At 41.2% G+C, this 17,103-nt stretch overlaps 2 protein-coding genes across 8 annotated transcripts in view; one reads left to right on the forward strand and one right to left on the reverse strand.

Annotated features, from left to right (window-relative positions):
• Window positions 1-17,103, forward strand: part of STX8 (syntaxin 8) — a 120,741-nt gene that overhangs the window by 67,381 nt on the left and 36,257 nt on the right. Inside the window, exon 8 of one of the 2 annotated variants that reach the window (XM_077924323.1) lies at window positions 7,997-8,843. The exons of the other annotated variant lie outside the window; for it this stretch is intronic. Within the exon in view, the coding sequence (XP_077780449.1) occupies window positions 7,997-8,064 (68 nt within the window). The 3' untranslated portion in view covers window positions 8,065-8,843. Of the gene's footprint in view, window positions 1-7,996; window positions 8,844-17,103 lie in introns of those variants that run through there. 2 annotated transcript variants of the gene reach the window in all.
• Window positions 10,910-17,103, reverse strand: part of NTN1 (netrin 1) — a 127,896-nt gene continuing 121,702 nt past the window's right edge. For all 6 annotated transcript variants that reach the window (XM_077924318.1, XM_077924319.1, XM_077924322.1 and 3 more), the window contains one exon: window positions 10,910-16,357. In XM_077924318.1, coding sequence (XP_077780444.1) covers window positions 16,029-16,357 — 329 coding nt within the window. In that variant the 3' untranslated portion in view covers window positions 10,910-16,028. The remainder of the gene's footprint in view (window positions 16,358-17,103) is intronic.

Genomic DNA, 17,103 nt, shown 5'->3' on the forward strand with positions numbered 1-17,103 from the left:
ATTGTGATGTGTTCTTGGAGTCCCAGATGTCTCTAAATTGCATTGTTACCCAGTTTATAGATCGGTGATTCCTTAACATGGATTGATGATCTAGTAACAGGTCACAGGAGGCTTGTGGTGCTACCGCCAAAGTTTCAGCAATGAGCCTTGAAGAGAAGCACAGAAAAAGGTACTAATGGGGTTTCACTTTAGAAAGTTAGGCATGTATTGATGGTTCTCCAGTAGGGCTGCAGGGGTGCGACACAGAGTAGGATATTTTTGATCTTAAGTCATCTACCTGTAAAATGAGTCAGAGAGGTGTGAGATCATACTCGTGATGTGAGCTGGGAAGGGGTGACAGAGGGACCCCATTTTTTGTTTTATGGTATGAGGACAACATGCCAGCAATGTCTGATGCAATTAAAACTTAATAAAGATAAGGTGCGAGCTCATATTGGCTAGATTGAACTCTATGGCTCTTGAAGCCAAGTTGGCATGATCTGTGCATTCTTTCAGCCCTGATGAAATGAAAAGTGAAGGAATGCTGTATGAAACAAATCAGTTTGGATACTTCAGCAAAATCTCACTTGTGTGCTTTGAGGGTGGAGGGGAATGCATCCCAGTCTGTTTGATTCTCATTGCCAAGTATTCAGTCAGAGATGCTGGAGTCTGTTGCCTCTCTTGCATTAGGCTTGTGTTGGAACTGATGGACAAGGGTTCACCAATAGTCACAGGACTGGAAAAGAAATGTATATCCTCCTAGCTATAGGATGACTTGAGTTGCTTAAGTGAGGATTTAGGAACATAAATACTGAAGGTTAGATGATGCACTTGTGTTCTCTTGCTTTGTATAATACCTTAGCTTCTGTCTTGAAGAGTGACTACCGTATGTATTATCAGGCAGAGCATAAACTGAAAGTGTGTGTGTTAGTGGAATTCTTAATATATTATTTAATATCTGCATTTCCCATGGGATGTGTGCATTAATCCATCACACAAAAATCTGTTTGCTTCATAGGTTTGTTCTCTTCAAGATGAAAAATTATGTAGCTGGAATTTTTCATGCTTAATTTCTCAAAAACTGATTTATGATGGCAGTGGAGCTAAGAGTTTTTCATTTGTGATAACAGGGCTATGATGGAAATAGAGAATATGAGCCTGGGGACTGGGTAACCCATACTGAAATGTTTGTTGCTGTCTTTGAAATGCAACATATTAGGATGAAGATGTGTCTTGGTAAAAGAAAGCAGAGCAGTACCAGGCCTTGGGGATATTTTTAGTCTTCCAATAACTGAATGCATTAAAGAAAAATCACTTTCATTGTCATTCTGTGATCAAGAATGCAGAAATATTCCAGGGACCACAAGGCCCATAAGGATCTAATATTTTCATTATACCCTTCTATTTGGGTACAGACCTTTTTTGCATTAACATGGAAAAAAACCCCAGCCAGTGTATTTCTCCCAAAATATCCTTTCTTTTTGTTGTGCTGATGTAGTCGCCCGAATCAGGGCTCACTTTTTCTTTTGCTGGAATGTCTACGTGCCTGCTTGTATGTTGTGCATGAAGACAACAATAATTCTAGAGAAAATGTCTATTCTGTAAAAGGTAAAGGGACCCCTGACCATTGGGTCCAGTCGCGGACAACTCTGGGGTTGTGGTGCTCATCTCGCTTTACTAGCCGAGGGAGCCGGCGTACAGCTTCCAGGTCATGTGGCCAGCAGGACTAAGCCGTTTCTGGCGAACTAGAGCAGTGCACAGAAACACCGCTTCCCTTCCCGCCAGAGCAGGAAACCCTATTTATCTGCTTGCACTGTGTGCTTTCAAACTGCTAGGTTGGCAGGAGCTGGGACCGAACAACGGGAGCTCACCAACCTTCTGATTGGCAAGCCCTAGGCTTATGCTACATTTGTGGGTGGGTGGTTTTTTTGTTGGTGTGGGGGGGAATAGAGACCAGGTTCCAGTAGCTTGGTTGAGAGCATGCTCAAGTGGCTGTTGCTGAACTCACAATTGGAGGTACTCACTGTTCCAATTTGAGCAATTGTTGTGGCTCAGGAAAGGGCTTCCATGACGGCAAAATCATGGCACAGTCCCAGTGTGAGGGTGCTAGTTAATACAAGCAGCACTTGCATCTCAGTGCTTCCTGGCTGCTATCTCAGCATGCTTCTGCATTATTGAGGGTAGGGAGGTAACCAAACTGTGCATCTCTTTAGTTATTGTCTTATCTTACTATAGAATGTTTTTGTAAGAAAAAAGTAATCATGCTGCAGCAGTTTGCTTCTTGGAGGCCATGTGAACTGCAGCACAATGAGAGCAGGTGGAATGAGTGAGAAAATTGTCACAGTGAGCAAACGAGCAGGCAGCTCCACCCACCTGCTTGCTTGTTGGCTCATTTACATGCACAAGCAACAAGCTGAGGAAAGCCCAGGGTCCTAGTGGGGAACCTGGCTGAGCGAATGAGCAGGCGAGCCATCAGGTCTTCATGTGCTCCCTGTTGCTGCAGCCCTTTGTCTGCCATCACTGTCAAAAGGCACACTTCCTCCTCTTCATTCCTCTGTGAGGGGTGGCCAAGGAGGAAATGAGATTGTCTTAGAATTGTAGAGTTGGAAGGGATCCCTGAGGATCCTCTAGTCCAACCCCCTGCAATGCAGGAATCTCAACTAACGCATCCATGACTGATGGCCATTCAACCTCTGCTTAAAAACCTCCAAGGAAGGAGAGTTCACCACCTTCCAAGAGACTCTTCCCAATGTTTAGCTGGAATCTTTTGGAAACAACATTTGCTCATCTCGAGTCCACAAGGACTGTTCTCCAAGAATTCTCAAATATTGTAAACAGAAGCTCTGAGATTACACTTTTGGTCAACTAATATCCTTATTTGCTCACAGCTTCCCCCATTACATAGCCAGCGGTGGGAGCTCCTTATGTTTTTAGAGCTGCAGACTGTGGGCTATAGGCATTTGAAATTACTCTTTTCCCACAACAGTATACAGAGGCATTTTGTATCCTGTGAATAACTTTTTTGCTTATGCTTTTTATTTATATGTTTGTCACTGAATCATGTATGTTGTCTCTGTTGAGTTTCATTTTATTTTCAAGCTAACAGGGCTCTATCAAGTAGTAGTTATGAACACACCTGAGTGTTTGTAAGGATAGAGGTATGATTGGAAATACCATAGAGAGACAAAGTAATATATCTTTTGACTGGACTGCTACATGAAATGGAAATGTTTCAAAATATGCTCAAAGCAAGCAATCCTCTGATTGGAAAGGTTTGCTCTAAATGGAGGGTTTGAAGCAACTCTTCTTTCTGGAAAGAAAATAGGCCGTCTTTGAAATTCCACTTGGAAATAGCGATGCATATTATCTGGCATTGATTTCTCTTTTAGAAAAGTAGCAACAGATTATATATATATATGATGGAACTAGAAATGGAGGTCTAACAATGATAGATGAGGGGAAACACTTATCTCATTTCCTCTCATTCAGTTGGGTTATGCATGTGGTTTGGGACCATAAACTCTAGGGATTATTTCATCATAGAGACAATAAACATTTTGGACTGAAAACTCACTACACACTCTTTCTGACTGAGTTTGACATGCAGGAATTCTCATGGACTTCTGCTTTTTATTTTCTCTTCTTCTCATTGCTTTGCCAGCCAGTCTCAGTGAAAAAGAAAAGAGAGTTTCTTACCAACTGTTGGATTGGGCTGTGAAGATTTGAAACTGTTGTATCTGCACACATTTATTTCTGATTGGCATTCCTATAGAGTGATTATAGCTTTAATCATTTTTAATCTTTCATACTGGAATGGTGATCATAAATAAATGCGTAAAACAATCTCAGGTGTTTCCGTGATTAAAGGATGCAGCTTGCCTTGTTTGATCTTGGAGGAGCTGTTGAGGTCAACGGTTCATACAATAAAGTTGATGGTGGCCTTGGAGGAAGATGTTATTAAATCAAAGGTGCAGGTTGTAATCCTTCTGGGCAGACTCTGTCTTGCACTTGGGATGTCTACAGTGCCTAGAAGAATGACAGTTTTAAAATGTGCACAGGCGTTGATTTAGCACTAAGAACTGTTGTTTACAATACAGCCTGAGTTGGAAACTGCAGCTATTTTATCAAAGTATTATTAATCACTTAAAGCATTTTAAATCAGTTAAAATATGGATAAAAATGGAAGACAAATTGCACTTCAGACCTGAGCAACATATTGCACTTATGTGACACTAGAAATTAGACCAGAACTGGTAATTCCTACGGGTTAGGGAGTGGGTGGCACTGTGGTCTAAACCACTGAGCCTCTTATGCTTGCTGATCAGAAGGTCAGTGGTTCGAATACACACAACAGGGTGAGCTCCCCTTGCTTTGTCCCAGCTTCTGCCAGTCTCGCAGTTCGAAAGCACACCAGTGCAAGTAGATAAATAGGTACTGCTCTGGCAGGGAGGTAAATGGCGTTTCCATGTGCTCTGGCTTCCATCATGGTGTTCCGTTGCGCCAGAAGCGGTTTAGTCATGCTGGCCACATGACCCGGAAAGCTGTCTGGCCACATGACCCGGAAAGCCGGCTCCCTTGGCCTGAAGCGAGATGAGCGCCGCACCCCATAGTCAACTGTCCAGGGGTCCTTTACCTACCTGTCATATAGGTTCTTGAGATTTTTTTGGAGGTGCTCGGGCCCAGTCATTAATTGAAACCCCACATTATAATTTTATATGGTTCAGAAACATAAAATTGCTAAAAAGAGAAATGAATTAAAAAGTAGTGTTGCACAACATCTGCCTTTGTTTAGCTAATGGCAGGCAGAATTGTAGCAAGAGCGTCTGTCTCTGACTCGGCGCTTGTTAGTTGACAACTGTGTTGCAAATTTCATTTATAGTTCCCAGTGGCATCCACAGGAGGCACAGAAAATGTATCGGTAGCTTACACAAATAGGTTTTATCTTCCAACTTTTAAATCTGGAGAAACATTAACTTCACTTATGCCTTGCATGGTGTGTTAATTTTGACAAAGCCCTTTATGCTAGGTGGGATTTTGTAGCAGTGCTACTTTCCAGAACAATCCAGATATTTACATTAAAAACATGTGGCTTATAAATAAGCATTTACTATTTTATTTAGTTCTTGTGGTAAAGATCCTTTAATGAAATATTGCTACTAGGTTTCCATAATTTGGTCAGTAATCAAGCAGTTCCATTAAACCTGCCTTTTTTTAAAATGGATTTTTTTCAGTATGTTATCATCATGTCTGGGGGCTATTGTCCATCTGTGCATCACATTTACCATTTATATACCGGTAATCACATCTTTTCAACTTCCAACTTCTGAAATTGAATGGTGCAAAGGGATGTGTTTCTTTTACCACAGATTTGACTCTCTGTTTGGTGCCAAACTTGTTCTAGGCAGTTACACATTTTCTCAGGCTTCCTGGATAGTTTTTGTAGGTTGCTATTTCTCAGCCTCAGTGCCCCATGTGTAAAGTGTAAGTGACCTACTTGGAACCTCTGTCACATAAGCCTAGTGGGAATTGTAAAGGGAAATTTGGAAGAGAATGTTGACTGGTTTGAATCAAAGCTGTCAACTTTTCCCTTTTCTTGCGAGGAATCCTATTCGGAATAAGGGAATTTCCCTTTAAAAATGGGAAACGTTGACAGCTATGGTTTGAATACGACTGGCTTCTGCAGTGAATTTTAACCTGGGGTCTTTTGGAGACAATTGAATAACGAAAAGCCTGTTCCTTCCTTGAGATTTGGGAATTGGGCTAACAGCCAATCCGATAAGCTTACATACAGACCCTCACCATTGGATGAGACTTTCTGAGTCTTCAGCAACCACTCACCTAAGCCTGCTCTTTATAACAAAAGCGGACTAAAGAGTTAACATTGTTTCCCAAGCTGTAACATTTAAAAGGAGGTCAAAAGTAATAATGTGTCAGTTTCCTTGGTGCAGGAGGCCACATGTACACTTGAAATGTTTACACTGGCACATCACTCAGGTGAAAGAGCCGGGCTGCCACAAAGTAATACAAGACCAATTCCCTAGAGAGGCAGGTGATTACAAATAAGCTACCTTGAGGGTGTGGAATATTGACTTAAGTGACTGCAAAAGTGATCACTACCCAACAGGAAAATGTCAGAAAGGGAAAGGGTGAGTGCATGGGGGAAGTGTCTCTTTAACAGCAACAGCAGACGGGTTTCGGTTAGATTTATGCATTCATCTTCTAGTTCAGTGTTGCTAAACTGGTGCTTTCCAGATGTTTTGGAGTGCAACTCCATCATCCCTGACCATGAGCTGTTGTGGCTGGGGCTGCTGGGAGCTCCAAAACATCTGCAGGGCCATATTGGCTCTCTGTGTCTTACAGTTTGTTCTCTGATGTCTGGACACTCTGTTAATTAATTGGAGCTTCAACAGGAAAATGAAAAAGAATAACATGGCACGGCAGTTCTCTGGTTGCAGCCAATCTTCGCTCTCAAAAACTGGTGACATTTTGCATAGCAAGAGCAACTTGCCTGGGCATCTTTATCACCCATTCCCAAGGTGTTGAAAAAGCACCAAGAGAACTGCTCACTAACTTGGCAAGACTCTGGCACTTGGAAGCCCTGCAAGGCAGGAGACAGTGCCCATCATTGTGCAGTCCTTCTGTAATGTATGTGAGTGAGTAAAACAGACCCGAGTGACTCATTTCAGGGGTACATTTCTGTTTACATTTGCCATGCACGATTTTGCATATTTTCTTTGGAGGCCTAATTTCAGTCATCATGAAAGTAACTACTTCCCTTTTTTGAGGCATAGATCTCAAATTTGTTCTTTTCCATCCAGCTATACTAGTCTGGCTTTCCCTCCAGATTTCAATCTCAGTCCCCCTTCCTTTTCATCTTCCTCTTATATTTTAACAATTCTACCTCTCAGGCTATTTGAGGGAGTTTCCCTAGAAATATTATGTATCACAAATTTCTATCTATGATCTTGATCTGCTTTCATTCTCTAAGAATCTTGTATCTTTTGACTACTGATTTTAAATTAACACATAGAATTTAGCAATGAAAATGTATAGGATTTTTAAAAGGCACAGAGAAACATATCAGAAAACTGAAATATAAATATTCATTGTTTTCCTCCTCTTGTGCAAAGACTGTGCCTTTAGATACTTCGCAGAGAAATGTACACCCTATCTTTCAGCATAAGTAGTGCAATAAAGAACTAAGTTACATATGGCACAGGACAGCCTTCACCATCCTGATGCAGTCCAGATGTTTTGGATTACAACTTTCATCAGCCCCAGACTCATCTGGCTGTGCTGCCTGGTGCTGATGGGAGTTGTAGTCCTAAACATCTGGAGGGCACAAGGATAGTGAAGGGTGGCATACGAAATGGCCATCGCATCTCCAAATATTTTTAGTTTTCTTTAAAGCTAAGACTTCCAAATTGGACCGGAACACCAGCTAAACATAAAAGAGCCTTGTTGGGGTCATAGAACTATAGTGTTGGAAGGGACCTTGAGGGTCATCTAGTGCAATCCCCTGCAACGCAGACACCCTGCCCACAGCCGTCCCTGGATGGGCTCGAACCGCCTACCTTCTTGGTTAAACAGCATCTCTTTGTGAAATTAGCCATCAGGAAGGTGGGATGAGAATAGTAGTGGCTCAGATGATCGAGTTATTTGAGATCAGAAGTTAAGTTCCAGAACTCATTTGTGTTTTGCTAATTACTGAAAATGTTCACATGGCATTATTCATGTGCAAATCTCTTTTAAGCTTCTAATGTAATTTACAATCATATTGCCTTCATTAGTGGAGATGAGCTTTGTTCCCATTTCAAACTAGGGCTGAGTGAGCGGCACTTGTGCAGAATCTACAAATGCCCCTTCTTGTATTACATCAGCTACACGGGAAGAAGCTTTTTTCTACATGGGAAGAACTATTTTATGATGTGAAGTTGTTCTTCTAGAAACTTTAATTTTGTATTTGAGATTTATAATAATTACAGAGATAATTAGGTTTTGTTTTGATTCCTTTCAGGGATGATGGTGGTGATCGTACTACTGCTGATTGCGATAGTCGTCGTTGCTGTGTGGCCCACAAAATAACCAATGGAGTTATTACTTTGGAGCCATAGCACTCTGAGGCAAGGAAAATTCGATCTCATTACTGACACTTTCTGTGGACTTGGCTGTATTTGACTCGTTCTCAGTGCACTGGCAGAAGCACGGCTGGTGGAGAAATTCATTTTGCAAAAATCTCTATCCAGTAGGACTTGATATTTTTGAGAATGTTACTGGTAGGAGGCAAATCTCCTAACAAACATCAAAGCATAAATGCAATTAATTCGGATTCCACCTGTCTCTGCAAGGTGGGATCTACAGTTAATCTCTAGAATGCCAAGCTAAGATATTGGAGTTTTCATTCTAACATTATCTTTGAGGCTAAAATTAATACATCTTGGTTTTGAATGTCAGGGCAGTGGTATTCAGGCAAACTGCTGCTCTGATCCATGTTCTGTTGCACATGGATACTTGCACAAACCTTTCAGATGCACATAAATCCTGGATAATCTTTGGCTTGAGACAGAACACTTACTGCTGTTACATTTATATAGACAGGAGCAAATTGGTATTGTTTGGAAAATCAGATGATATTTCTATCCTAAAATGCAAACACTAACACATTATGCTGTGCTGTGTAGTTTTCCTCCTACAAAATCTCTATTTTAGATGAGAAATTAAAATAGTTGAGAGTAGCAATACAAAAAGTCACTATTTAATGTTTGCTCACCTCCAGAAATAATTATTTTGCTACATATGTGCCAACTTGATTGATCAATTTACTACAATAACAAGACGGAATAAAACACTTAATTTCTGTATTACTCTTTGGGCACATCATTATTTCATTTTCTGCCCTTCTTTTCTTTTCTTTGTTTTGTTTTCCTGTGGATCAGCGAAGTTTGAAATCTAAAGAACTTTAAAGACTGCCTCTGGCTGTCAACCCACCTAAGCTCTGATATTTGTTGACTGCATGAATTTTGGGTAATGTTTCTATGAGAACAGTAGATTTTTAAAGAAAGCTGCATTAGGACGTGTGTGCCCACATCCAAGACAGTGCAGGAAGCAGCTGTGCAAATCCTTTTATAATCAATACTCCAGTCTCCAGAGCATGTTGTTTTGGCCATGCTACAGTAAATAGTGAACCTCTAATCCACTGTTGGGAATGGGTGGTATACTGCAAAGGTGAGAGATCCTAGATCAAAAAGATAACCACTGCATGATCCACTGGAAGGGGATGGGTGCATGTGCAATCAATAGCCCTTTTGTTTAAGACTCCATAGAGGTGGTTGGTTCTAGAGATTGTAATGTTCCCTTACAATAGCCAAAGACAACATGGGAACATAGGAAGCAGCCTTCTCTTGAGTCAAATCATTGGTCTTTCTGGTTCAGTATCGGCAGCATCTCTCCAGGCAAGGGAAATTGTCAGTCCTACCTGGAGAGGTTAGGGGTTGAACCCTGGACTTTCTGCTTGCAATGTTCTTATCACAGAGCAAGCAAAGAATGCAAAGGAGAATTATCATGCACAGTCATGCAGTGATCGCATAAACATGGCAGACTATGTGAGACATGGTCAGCTAAACTATGAATTCTGTTTGCGTTCTTCTGGAAAGTAACAGCACCACTTTCCACTGAAGATCATTCAAACATTTTGTGTCACTTACTACTGGAGGTTATCTTTTGAACCTGGGGGCTGGCTGAAAGTGGTCTTTTCCATAGATGGTTCCCCCGCCCCTGATCCCCCTTTCTAAGTTGTAATAAAGAAAATGAAAGCCAAAAAGTAAGTAAAGCAGCTTTTCTAGAAAGAGATGCATCCAGCCAGATCTGTATTGGAACCCAAGTTGGTAGAACTGTGTGGTACTGATTAAATGTAGGGAAGAGCAAGAGACATCACCAGACTTGGGTGCTTCTTCCATTACCTGTGGTGTGGCTGGTATTCCCCCATGGCTTCCAGAAGAGCTGGTATGGAAATCTAGTGTTTCATTTCTAAAATGGTGCATGGAAGTGTCACCTTTTGAGCAGGAAGCCTATCCCTAACTTCAGATTTTGGAGAGGAGTTGCTCGTGGTTCCTTGGTAGTAAAGGACTTAGTCAAGGTAAGTTCTCACTCCAATTAATCCATGGAGCAACAACAGTTGCAGGTTGGTGTTGCCACTGGAAAACCTAGCAGTATTTCCAAGCTTCCCAGTGGGACCACCTTTACAAAAGCAGAACATACTTATTATCTGTGATGATGAGTAACAATACCCAATTATTTCTGCTTGGGAAGGCTGGTGTCCAGTGTACTTCCTTCCTTGGTTCAAATATATGCAGAATAATTGGCTTTCTCAACATGAAGGGTGTTTTGAAGGTGAAAGAAAAATGCAGTCGCTTCAGAACTTCACAAAGGCTGTAGTTACAGCAGAAGCAAAATTCAGTACACATAAAAACAGCTTATGTTGATGTGCTTGCTTGATCTAGTATTGTTGTTTTACATTACTTTTCAAAACCTTAGAGGAAACAGTTGTAAGAAATATTTGCTTATTTTCAGTGGAAGATATTGTATTCCCTGAAGCTCACAGAATCACACTGCTAAGTATGTAAGAGTCCTTTGGGTCATACCAAAGGCCCATCTATCTTGATTTTCACTGTGACCAGTCAGATGCTTAAGAGACGCCTACAAGCAGAATATGAGCACAATAATTAACTCTCACTTGTTTCCCACAGCTCTGGTATTTAGAGGTAGACTGCCTCTGATCCTGGAGTTAATCAGGATCAGCCATCCCGATTAGCAGCATTCGATAGCCTTATATCATCCATGAATTTGCCTAATCCCCTTTCAAAGCTAAGTTGATGGCAATTAGCCCAACTTGTTCATCCTGTTTCAACAGAAGAGACTGGCATAAGGTGAGTAGAAGTTTACAAGAGTTTATTTGACAGATGTCTGGATTTAGTCCTATCAAATGGATCCTGCACAGTTACATGCTGCTCCTGGTTCAGTTGTCAGCCCATCTAACAAATAAAAGAAAACGGAGGGAGGGGGAATAAGAAAATCCACAACTTTTTTCCCACATGTCATTAAATATATTCATATATATAACCATAATATATTAGTATGCATTGTAAAGAAACATTGCCCCAAAACTATATGTAATAGTCATAACTAAACAACATTTACAATTCATGATATTAACAGGAATAATCAAAACACAGCTGATTTTTTCCCCTGTGTAATAGGGAAAAGGTAAGATGATCAAGGGAATGAGCATACAATGAACCAGCTAAAACAAAACATAAAATGGGGAGGAAGCCATTGTTCAATGCTACTCATGAGTGGTGATTGTTTTGGCATTTCAGCTGCTTCTCAGAATGGTTTGTGTTGCCCTTTTACCCTGTCAATGTAGAGCTTGGAATGTTTCTCAAGAAGACCTTGAATGTAGTCTTGACAATCCGCTGCTGTGTGGCACTCCTAGAGCAGGTGCAAGGCATCAACTTCCTTTTTTTTGAGATTCATTTAAATACTAAATTTGGTGGTAGTTTTACTTATTTTCTCAACTGCAAAAAAAGAATTAGTTCTTTAGATTTTAAGTGTGCATTGTCCTTACTTTCTGAGTGAAAGTTTAGGAAATTACGGCTTGCCATTCTGCTTCCTAAACCACCACCTTTGCTGGGCTGCTCTTGCCGAGTTCTAGTCCCTTAAATTTTGGCTGTGAAACCAACAGGAAAGGATTATTGACATTCTCTGTTATGAAAGGTTGCCTAACTGAGTGTTAGCCTCCGAATAAAAAGGACAACCCTAAATGTAAGACACAATTCTGACCATATACTACCTCCTGAGCACATTTGATGGTGTAGGAAGATTTGAAGCGCCACCAAATAAGTAGCCCCAAGTATGCCGAGGCTGTGTTGCTGTATTTCTGTTTTAGAGAAAATAGAGAGAGGGGTTCTAGAATGTAAGCCAACCCCCCCAAATATAACTCCTTTTATTTCATAGTTTACTGATGGAAGCTGAAAGTCTCTCTGACTCTCCTATATGCCCATTGCAGTACACCTAGATAGATATATTCTTTAAATGTGGGATGTGCAAAACAAACTCTTAAGCCTGCCAATATAGATGACAAGGAAAAGGCTCTTATTACTAATTTGGGATGAGGATAAAGTAATCTAAAATATTACATTTCTGGTTAATATACAATTTCTGAGTTCTAGCCTATTTTACATTTTGTACTATACAGTCAGCTTTCTTGGTTTTCTCTATAAGCCCCCTCCCCTTGGCTGCCTTTTGCTATCTTGGTGTCTCCATCCGCCTTTACAGCTTTCTCGGATATCGGTGTCCACTATGGAAGCGCAGGCCATTTTCCAGCTGTCCTATAGGGGATTGGGCACACGGTGAGGGTATCTGCTTGTAAACATTGTTTTGAGGAATCATTTAGTGGTTATCAGTACTAATTCCCAAAACCAAACATAGAACTGGATCCTGAATGCTCACAGGAATATATATGTGCTGCTGTGTAGTTAAGATGCAGAACAGAACTGTCAAGGGGAAACAACATCACACCAAGATCTGTATTGTAGCCAGAGAATTCCATATGGAAAGTGAGGAAGGAGAGGTTTGTGTCAAGGAGAAGGGTGCACTCGTCAGGCTGAGATGGATTTTTAGGAGCTTTGATTTTTCTTTCTGAATTTTCAGTCTAGGATAAATCTTTTGTCAGACTACTAAGCACGTTATATGAAAATCAAATTGTTTTCTGTTCAATGCTGGAACACTAATGAGAACTCAGACAAAAGCCCCCCCCCTCCTCCCTGTTACCTTTAGGACACACAGAAAATATGCAGTCACTGAGCTACCCCACAGGGCACAGCTCAGAGAAGAGTTTGAACCTGACTAAGTTACAGCCTAGGCAGAGTATCTTTATACCCTGTTTTACCCAGGCTGTGTGACTTGTAAAACCCCTGCGTTCCATTGATTTTAAAATAAAAACCAGGCTCTCTGTTTTCTTTAGTGTCTAGGTTCCATATGAAAAATAGATGAAATTTTGAGAGGGACGTTTGAAAGCATGAATAAAAAAAAATTCAACAGTAGCAAAAGTGAAGCTAAACAGAGGGTTTCAGTTCAGCTTTAAACCCAATTACTACTTTAAAAATGAGTGTTCCATACAGGAGTACCTACCTCACCACTGATGTTTATCACTGGTGGGCCTGCATTCAGAGTCTATATCAGTGCTAAGATTTTACAGACTGCTCTTTCAATACAGTACACTTCAACATGTTGCTAATACAAGAAAGCTGATGGCATTTGAAGAGTTTTGAGCAGTGGTTTTCAAACTGTGGTCCTAGGAATCCTAGAGTTCCTTAGAAGGTTATTCAGGGTTTCTCCTGATGAGAAGCAGATCCTCTTTGCTCGCATTGCACAGACTGAGTAGAATGCTGGGTGGGCTCTGGGGAGCGTCTCTTAGGTAGGCCCAACGATCATGGCGGACATTGCCCAACAACAGAGTGCACAGTTCCTCAGCGGACAAATCAGTGTAGAACAGGTATCCTGAAGATAGGAAGTTTGAAAACCAATGACCTAATAAGATGCAGCTTTTCTGGAGTTACTTACTTTGGTTCTGTCATGCAGCAGAATTAGGCGGTAGAATCTGGAGGTGATAAAATGGATTGTACTACTCGTGGGTGAGAAAATAACCATTTTGAATGCTGCCCGGCATGCAAAATTCCCTGCAAGTTAAAAAAAAAAAAAAAGGAAACAGACTAGCATGTCAGGACGGTTCTAGCTCTTCCTGCTGTGCTACTTTTCTACATTCAGGGAGTATTTTATGGAGGGTGTCACTCTAAAATATAGAACCCTGCTATCTATATTATGCTACTTAATTTCACAGTATGAGTAGATCAGGGCAGTGTGTGGCTGAAACAGGACATGGCGACAAGCACTTTTTGCTTCAGTTGTTGGCTTGGCTCTTTTTTGTCTTCTATTTTAGTAGGTAAACTAATTCCCTCTGAATCTAAAGTGAGAGTCAGTATAAACAACACTGATAAATCTACCTCAGCTGTGAGAATGTTCTGCATATTTCTTTTTCAGCAACTAGGTTCATATAAAGAAGTGGGAGCCCAGAAACTCTCAACAGTGTGCAGAGCAGTTGAGTCAGAGCACTTCGTTCCCGCCCCCTGCCTTCAGCCAGGGATCCTAACTCCTGTCCCCCCTATTCTCCGCTTCCCCGGCATCTGGCCACTTTACACCTATTTGTGCTACAGTTTGTTTTATGGTAGTTTATGTCATTATATAAATATTGTCAAATGCTATAAAACAAGGCAAAACCACTGGAAAATGTCATTAAAAGGATGTTTCCATATTTCCTAATAGGAAACATCTTGGGGAAGTTTGTATTTTGCAGAGCAGGCGTCCCTGAGCTCACGCGTGAACCGCCTGCCTAGACAGTCCTAGTTTGCAAGTTAGGGCTGATGGGAGATTTGCACGAGTGGAACAAAAATCTCCTTCAAATGGAAGTTAGGGGAAGGAAAGCGTAGAGAGCTGCTGTGGGAGTGTTTGAGAGGGCATCTCCTTTATTCTAGGTATGTTATTGGCTGCAAAACATATATTTTGGGTTCTTACAAACATGAGTTTCCTTGTCCGAAGTGACACTCCTTGCTCCATGTAAGCATTAGCAACACTTTTGTTCTTTTGTGTCTTTTCCCACTTGGTCTTCCCTGGAGCAGGTATGGTACACATCTTGGTCAATTCATTCCCTGCAGGCAGAGCCAGCACATAGGACTGTCTGCAGCTCAGCAACCCTCCTGGTAAAAGAGGAAGCACTGGATGGATCTTATATTAATAACCATTGCTGTGGAGAGGCACAAAAGTGGTAGCTGTGTGTGTGTGTGTGTGTGTGTGTGTGTGTGTGTAGAGTCAGTTTGAATCTATCAATGGTAACTTTTGCTTTCTGCTTTTGAAATGAGTATTGATAGTCTAGTGGGTGTCTAAAGAAGTTATTACTACTTAAAATTATAGACAGAGTTTATTTCATTTCCTAGTGAATGCATTTAAAAATAATAATAATAATCCAGTGGTCTCAGGGTAGGGCTATATTCACAAAAGCAGCAGTGCAAGGACAACTCCTAAAAATCCGAGTCATTTATATTTGACTAATTCTTTAGATTACCCATTAGATCGGTGGTGGTCATGTTTTCAGATATTGCTATTAAGTAATTATTATTTCAATTGCTCCATCAATGCTTCATAGCTGTCAGCTTTCTTTCCTTAGCAGAGTGCCTTTTAAAGTCAGGCAATAAGACCTTAGTCTGGGGCTGCATTTTCAAGAAAGCATACCCCTCTACTGACTGCCTTGTCTGCAGGGTAAGTAGCTTATATCTCTGTGAACTTTGATTAGATTCTTATAAAAAGGTGACCCAGTCCATTAAATGCTGCATGACAGATAATGGATGAGCTACTCAGGCTGCTTGTTTGCTGTTCATTTGATTGTAGCCCCAGAAATTGGTTTCAAGCCATGATCCATATGCTCCATCTTTCCAACCAATAAGAACATTATTTAATCTCCTTTGGAGGAGATGTATTCAAAGGGCAATTTCTGTGCAACTTCAACATCTCTCTTTATATTTGCTTCAGTGACAGGTTGAGCCCTTTATGCGCCTAGACTTTAAGACTAGTTGATGTTAGAGAACTTAAGGCAGTTGGTCATTCTTCTGATTAGACAGAAATAAAGAGAGAAGGAAAGTCAAAGGGGATGATGGGAACTAGTAACTGGCCTAACATTTGTTACTATGGTGAGTAGGGTCTCGCGTGGCTGTCCTTCTCTAAACTTGTCACTTCTCACTACATTTTGTGTTTTTTCTGTATTGTGAGGTACATAATTGGCATGTCTCACAGAAGTTATTAACCCCTTCCTTGCCCCCCACCCCGTCACACATAATGCAAAGTGAGCTTCTTGCCAGTGACCCTAATCCCATTCGCGTCTGCTTCAAGTCCTATGCAAAGCAGTATGTTCAGTCTCTCTTCCCATCTCCAGTTCTCTCCCCCTAGGCTTTCTTGCACTTCCCCTTCTTTTCCCGCTGCTGGAACTTCCTCAGTCGCCTAGCCCATGTGTCCCTCCACTGTATAACAAGGCTGCTTTTGTCTGCCACGATGCCATTCTGGTCAGGGGAATCCTCGTCGTGGCCCAGCAACAAGTATTTCTTCATGGGTTTGATTTTCGGGCACTTGCAGGCAATGTCCTTGGAGCGTATCCAAAGGAACTGGTCACCGCGCCGTATCCGGTTTGTCCCTTGCTTGTACACAGAGATGATGTTGACTGTGAACTTCCACCATTCTCCAGCCTTATCTGCTTTCAGGATGTGGATCTGGACAGCTGGGAACAGAAAGCCAAGAACAGGGACAATCAATTTAACACCCCAATTCTCCCCTCAAGGACAAAGCAAATGTGGCTTGAACAGCAGTGGTTAACCAAGAGCAATCCAGAAATATGCATGAAGGACATCACATTGCTGTAAATTACAGACTTGTAAGTTACATGATAGAAATGTTCTTACTGTCCTTTATGGGGTAACTGATTTAATAGAGGGATGCTGGGGATGTAACTGCCCAACTGCATTATGTTACCTAGAAAAAGTGTGATATGTAGTAGATTCCCTTACAATGCCTTCTCTTTGGAAATTGACCCATTATGTATATATTTTAAATGGGATCGAGTATTCAGTATTTTCAAATGGGTAGACTGTATGTATATAATCAGCAGATGAGAGGAGTTGCCTGTACTTCAGAGTCTGTTCCCAAACTGGAAGGTCATTGGAGGGACAGTGGGGGACTATCGGCATCTGTCTGTCATTGAAGTAACTGGTCTGTTTGTCCTCGATAGATGGGTTTAGTTTTAAGAGAAGAGTTGCCCTTACTTGTATTGCATTCAGATTTCATTTGATCCTGCCTATTTTTTCTGGAGTTGTGACTGAAATGTGCATTAGAAAGAAAGAGAGAAGCCATCCCATTTTTCCTGATTGTAATAAGTCACTTTCAGTTTGGTTAACTACTTTGTTCCAGTCTTTGCTTAACCCTTCATCACTCTTTCCTGTGACTACATATGTGCCTGCCCTAAGCAAA

Source organism: Podarcis muralis, chromosome 2, assembly GCF_964188315.1.
Source record: "Podarcis muralis chromosome 2, rPodMur119.hap1.1, whole genome shotgun sequence".
NCBI lineage: Eukaryota > Metazoa > Chordata > Lepidosauria > Squamata > Lacertidae > Podarcis > Podarcis muralis.